This window comes from Micromesistius poutassou (assembly GCF_964030765.1).
Source record: "Micromesistius poutassou genome assembly, chromosome: 17".
NCBI lineage: Eukaryota > Metazoa > Chordata > Actinopteri > Gadiformes > Gadidae > Micromesistius > Micromesistius poutassou.
The window spans coordinates 16,995,969-17,001,968 of NC_140287.1; the positions used below are offsets into that span (position 1 = coordinate 16,995,969).

At 53.8% G+C, this 6,000-nt stretch overlaps 1 protein-coding gene and 2 long non-coding RNA genes across 3 annotated transcripts in view; all 3 read left to right on the plus strand.

The window, feature by feature from the left end:
• The first annotated feature begins 1,142 nt into the window (after positions 1 to 1,142).
• On the plus strand, positions 1,143 to 2,739 carry LOC311362538. Its single transcript, XR_014638794.1, has 4 exons — positions 1,143 to 1,269; positions 1,540 to 1,610; positions 1,981 to 2,065; positions 2,626 to 2,739. It is a non-coding gene; the product is annotated as an uncharacterized lncRNA (long non-coding RNA).
• A 200-nt stretch (positions 2,740 to 2,939) lies between these two features.
• On the plus strand, positions 2,940 to 3,887 carry LOC311362537. The gene is made up of 3 exons (XR_014638793.1): positions 2,940 to 3,067; positions 3,297 to 3,396; positions 3,619 to 3,887. It is a non-coding gene; the product is annotated as an uncharacterized lncRNA (long non-coding RNA).
• Positions 3,888 to 4,080: 193 nt separating this feature from the next.
• The window catches only part of kiaa0586 (KIAA0586 ortholog), a gene marked incomplete at its 5' end in the record, with an annotated part of 9,276 nt that continues 7,356 nt past the window's right edge, over positions 4,081 to 6,000 (plus strand). Inside the window, 5 exons of the mRNA XM_084482166.1 lie at positions 4,081 to 4,142; positions 4,641 to 4,713; positions 4,806 to 4,988; positions 5,174 to 5,327; positions 5,728 to 5,910. Coding sequence (XP_084338292.1) covers positions 4,081 to 4,142; positions 4,641 to 4,713; positions 4,806 to 4,988; positions 5,174 to 5,327; positions 5,728 to 5,910 — 655 coding nt within the window. The remainder of the gene's footprint in view (positions 4,143 to 4,640; positions 4,714 to 4,805; positions 4,989 to 5,173; positions 5,328 to 5,727; positions 5,911 to 6,000) is intronic.

Below are 6,000 nucleotides of genomic sequence, written 5' to 3' on the forward strand. Positions count from 1 at the left end.
CCCAGCCACCAAGACCAGTCCAGACCCAGCCACCAAGACCAGTCCAGACCCAGCCACCAAGACCAGTCCAAACCCAGCCTCCAAGACCAGTCCAGACCCAGCCACCAAGACCAGTATAGACCCAGCCACCAAGACCAGTCTAGACCCAGCCACCAGGACCAGTCTAGACCCAGCCACCAGGACCAGTATAGACCCAGCCACCAAGACCAGTATAGAGCCAGCCACCAAGACCAGTCCAGACCCAGCCACCAAGACCAGTCCAGACCCAGCCACCAAGACCAGTCCAAACCCAGCCACCAGGACCAGTCTAGACCCAGCCTCCAAGACCAGTCTAGACCCAGCCGTCCAGTCCGAGTCCACTCAGGGACCAGAAAGCCTGGTCAGCGACCACAGACGTCAAATAGGGACAAGCTGAGACCAGGGACCAGTCGGTCGATGGTTGACCGTCCCCCAGTACTGACGAACCAGTCTCCTTTACTGGTGGACCATCCCCCAGTACTGACGGACCAGTCTCCTATACTGGTGGACCATCTCCCAATACTGACGGACCAGTCTCCTATACTGGTGGACCATCCCACAGTACTGACGAACCAGTCTCCTATACTGGTGGACCATCTCCCAATACTGACGGACCAGTCTCCTTTACTGGTGGACCAGTCTCCAGGTGTTCTGTTTTCTGGCTCGGGTCAGGAGGTGCTGACGGCTCACGACCTTCTACACGGCCTCCAACACAGGTACCTTCTACATCCCCTAGCTCTGTACACACTACATCGTCTAGCCCTGTAGCCTCTATATCACCTGGTTCTAGTCTCTAGACCCTGGGTCTTTACACTCTACATCTCCTAGCTCAATGTGTCCTCTCTAAACTCTGCATCGACTAGCTCTATACACTCTAGATCCCCTAGCTCTACTCTGTACATTACCTAGCTCTAGATACCCTAGCTCTACACTGTACATTACCTAGCTCTAGATACCCTAGCTCTACACTGTACATTACCTAGCTCTAGATACCCTAGCTCTACACTGTACATTACCTAGCTCTAGATACCCTAGCTCTATACATTTTGATAAAGTCTATGCCTGGAAGAATTCTATGACGTTATCCCAGGTGTATGGTTTCTCCCGTGGTCCCACAGTGCCCCCATGAGGCGAGAGGTGGAGGTGCAGTCCTTGGACCCAGTCCCTAAGCCAGAGTCTGGCTGTCTGTCGTCATGCCAACAGGGAGCTGTTACCGCGGCGACCTTAGCTGCTACAGCACCTCTGATCCAAGTAAAACATTCTGCTACGTCGAGGACGATGTGTGTATCGTGTTGTGGATCAAATCTTCTGGATGTGTGTGTTGTTATAGTATGTTGTGTTGTTATATAGTGTGTTGTTTTGAATGTAGTGTTGTGTTGTTCTAGAATCTAGATAGTGTAGTTGAGTGTGAGTGTATGTGTCTGTTATTGCGTTTTGACTTGTTATAGATACTGTGTTCTTGTTATAGATACTGTGTGTGTGTGTGTGTGTGTGTGTGTGTGTGTGTGTGTGTGTTCGTAGGCTCAGAGTCAGTTGGAGTTCCGTGTTTCCCAGCTGACCGATGCTCTGAGGAGGCTCCAGGAGATGAACAGGTCTGTTGTGTGTTGTGTATTTGTTGTGTGTCATTGTGTGTTGTGTATTTGTTGTTTGTGTCATTGTGTGTTGTGTATTGTTGTTTGTGTCATTGTGTGTTGTGTATTGTTGTTTGTGTCATTGTGTGTTGTTTGTGTCATTGTGTGTTGTGTTGTGTATTGTTGTTTGTGTGATTCTGTGTTGTGTATTTGTTGTTTGTGTCATTGTGTGTTGTGTATTTGTTGTTTGTGTCATTGTGTGTTGTGTATTGTTGTTTGTGTCATTGTGTGTTGTGTATTGTTGTTTGTGTCATTGTGTGTTGTGTATTGTTGTTTGTGTCATTGTGTGTTGTGTATTGTTGTTTGTGTCATTGTGTGTTGTGGTGGTCAGCCCGCAGGCTGAGCTGAGCAGCAGAGCGTCTGAACATCTGCTGCACAGACTGGAGGTCCTTCAGAACCAGCACCTCCTGCTGCAGGTACTACTACCTTATACTAGTACTGCAGTACTACTGCCTTATACTGGTACTAATACTGCAGTACTACTGCCTTATACTGGTACTAATACTGCAGAACCAGCAGCTCCTGCTGCAGGTACTACTACTACTACTACCAGTACTAATACTGCAGTACTACTGCCTTATACTGGTACTAGTACTGCAGTACTACTGCCTTATACTAGTACTGATACTGCAGAACCAGCACCTCCTGCTCCAGGTACTAATACTGCAGTACTACTGCCTTATACTGGTACTAGTACTGCAGGTACTACTGCCTTATACTAGTACTAATACTGCAGAACCAGCAGCTCCTGCTGCAGGTACTACTACTACTACTACCAGTACTAATACTGCAGTACTACTGCCTTATACTGGTACTAGTACTGCAGTACTACTGCCTTATACTAGTACTGATACTGCAGAACCAGCACCTCCTGCTCCAGGTACTAATACTACTACTACCAGTACTAATACTTACACTAGTACTAACAGACTAGGAAAGCCGTAAGACTTCTAAAATTGATCTCTCCTCCAATCAGAGGCACCTTCTGGACTCCACCTGCAAGATGAGCATAGGCCACGCCCCCGTGACCCCTGACCCCCCGCCGACCCTTCACGACCTTTCACCTCCCGCTGCACCTCCTCACTCAGGTAAGAGAACATGGGAGTGATATCAGGATACTGAGTGATATCACTACTAATATTAGACTTTTATACTGGAACGGAAAGTTACTGTGTGTGTGTGTGTGTGTGTGTGTGTGTGTGTGTGTGTGTGTGTGTGTGTGTGTGTGTGTGTGTGTGTGTGTGTGTGTGTGTGTGTGTGTGTGTGTGTGTGTGTGTGTCATCATCATCATCAGGTCAGGCCGGGCCCCTCCTGACCAGCCTGACCAATCAGAGAAGACCAACCAAACACATGACCAGCCACAGCAGCCCCGGGACCTCCAAGGAAACATCTGGCCTCCAGCCTGCAGGGACGAGGAGGTGAGGAGGAGGAGGAGAGGAGGAGGAGGAGAGGAGGAGCAAAGGACTTATACTTACACAGTATAAGATACTTAACCATAATAATAATAATACTATTACTAATATACTTCTATGGCAGTATCACCATAGTAACAGCATTGCCATATCATCTGTTCCTGTTTTGTTCTCTTCCTTCCTACATCATCCATCCTTCCTTCCTTCCTTCCTTCCTTCCGTCCTACATCATCAGAGGAGCTTCAAGGGTTCCCATAGCAACCAGACGTGTGCCAGGAAGTCGGCCCCAGACCGTAACCAATCCCAGCAGGGCTGTGGCACAGCGGGCCAATCAGGTGAGGAAGGCGCCAGCCATGTGTCCAGGGAGAGCCAATCACAGCCCAGATAAGAGACGAGATTATACTGCACTAAAATAGCATGTTGTAGGAGGGTCAGCTCAGACCGGCTAGCTGTCTGTCTGAGCTGTCTGTCTGTCTGTCTGTCTGAGCTGTCTGTCTGAGCTGTCTGTCTGTCTGTCTGAGCTGTCTGTCTGAGCTGTCTGTCTGTCTGTCTTCTAGGCGGGAGGCGGGCCTGTCCAGTCAGACATCCTGTTAGCTCCTGGTGGCTTCTCTCCAACCATGCTCCTCTCTGCCCCAGCACCTCCTCCTCCCTCTGCCTTAGCACCTCCTGCTCCCCTCTCTGCTCCTCCTCCTCCCTCTGCCTTAGCACCTCCTTCTCCTTTCTCTGCCCCAGCACCTCCTCCTCCTTTCTCTGCTCCTCCTCTCTCTGCTGTGGCACCTCCTGCTCCCCTCTCTGCTCCTGCTCCTCTCTCAGCCCCAGCACCTCCTGCTCCCCTCTCTGCTCCTGCTCCTCTCTCTGCCCCAGCACCTCCTGCTCCTCTCTCTGCTCCTCCTCCTCCTCCCTCTGCCCTGGCACCTCCTCCTCTGCCTCCTCTGGCTCCCTCCGTGGTGCAGGAGGCGGCTCTGGTTCTCCGGGACGTCCGCAGACAGCGGAAGGTTCTGGAGGAGAACGTGGACGCCATGCTGAGAGCCCGCGACACTGAGGCCCTGCACCTTCAGCTGGACGCCCTGTCGGCCAACAGGTAGCAACGCCTAGCCTGTAGCCGCTAGCACCTAGCCTGTAGCCGCTAGCACCTAGCCTAACCTAGCCTGTAGCTGCTAGCACCTAGCCTGTAGCCGCTAGCACCTAGCCTGTAGCCGCTAGCACCTAGCCTGTAGCCGCTAGCACCTAGCCTAACCTAGCCTGTAGCCGCTAGCACCTAGCCTAACCTAGCCTGTAGCCGCTAGCACCTAGCCTGTAGCCGCTAGCACCTAGCCTAACCTAGCCTGTAGCCGCTAGCACCTAGCCTAACCTAGCCTGTAGCCGCTAGCACCTAGCCTAACCTAGCCTGTAGCCGCTAGCACCTAGCCTAACCTAGCCTGTAGCCGCTAGCACCTGGCCTAACCTAGCCTGTAGCCGCTAGCACCTAGCCTGTAGCCGCTAGCACCTAGCCTAACCTAGCCTGTAGCCGCTCACACCTAGCTTACCGACTAACAGTGTGTGTGTGTGTGTGTGTGTGTGTGTGTGTGTGTGTGTATAGGGACTGCAGCGAGGCTCTGAGGGTCAGGCGGACGGTGGACGCCTGGATCAGCCGTCTGTCACGTGACCCCACGGTAAGGCGAGGATGATGTCACGACGACGTCACGACGACGGGAGTCGTGGGGGACGGTGAGGTCATGTGATCTGTGTGGTCTCCTCTGCGCAGACCTCCTCTCCTCCCGCCGCTGCTCCTCGTGGAGGAGGAGGAGGAGGAGGAGGAGGAGGTGGAGGAGGAGGTCCCTCGCTGCCGGCCAGGAGGGCGGGGCCAAGGCCAGTGGGCGTTTCCAGAAGACCAGGAGGGGTCACGGCAGGAAGAGGAAGTAGGAGACAGCAGCCCGACGCCAGAGCAGTAAGGACCAAGGCAGGCTCACTCATTCACACTCACCCCCTACTCACTCACTCACTCACTCACTCACTCACTCACTCACTCACTCACTCACTCACTCACTCACACACACACACACACTCTCTCTCTGTCTCACTCACTCACTCACTCACTCACTCACTCTCCTCTATGTGTGTGAGCAGGCCCAGGAGCCGGCTCCAGCCAGGGGTCCAGGGGCCTCCTCCGAGGGCCACCGGGGCCCCCTGAAGAAGCCCCGCTCCCCGGGCCCCCCCAGACCCAGGGCCCCGGGCCCCCCCAGACCCAGGGCCCCAGCCACACCCCCACCAGTGGAGAGAGTCCCGGGTGAGACACCCTACGGGGGGGTGAGACACCCTACAGGGGGGGGGTGAGACACCGTACGGGGGGGTGAGACACCCTACAGGGGGGGGTGAGACAACGTACGGGGGGGTGAGACACCCTACAGGGGGGGTGAGACACCGTACGGGGGGGGTGAGACAACGTACGGGGGGGTGAGACACCCTACAGGGGGGTGAGACACCCTACGGGGGGGGTGAGACAACGTACGGGGGGGTGAGACACCCTACAGGGGGGGTGAGACACCCTACGGGGGTTGAGATATTGTAAAAATTACAATATTCTCTCTCTCTCTCTCTCTGTCTCTCTCTCTCTCCCTCTCTCACCCTCTCTCTGTCTCTCTCTGTCTCTCTGTCTCTCTGTCTCTCTCTCTCTCTCTGTCTCTCAGGAGTTCAGATGAAGTCTATTAAAACCCAGACCAACCTATCTGCCACTCCCCCCCGGTTGCCGAGACAACCGGTCCAGGACGTCTGCAGCCACGCCCCCGTTACCCACGGCAACCAGCGATCCCGGGACGGGGCGCAGAGGTGGCTCCCCGTGGCCATCCCACTCGGTCAGGAGCTCGTAACTGGTTAGTAACTAGTAACTAGGTTACCATATTAACTAGTACTAGTAACTGGTTTACCATATGAACTAGTACTAGTAACTGGTCTACCATATT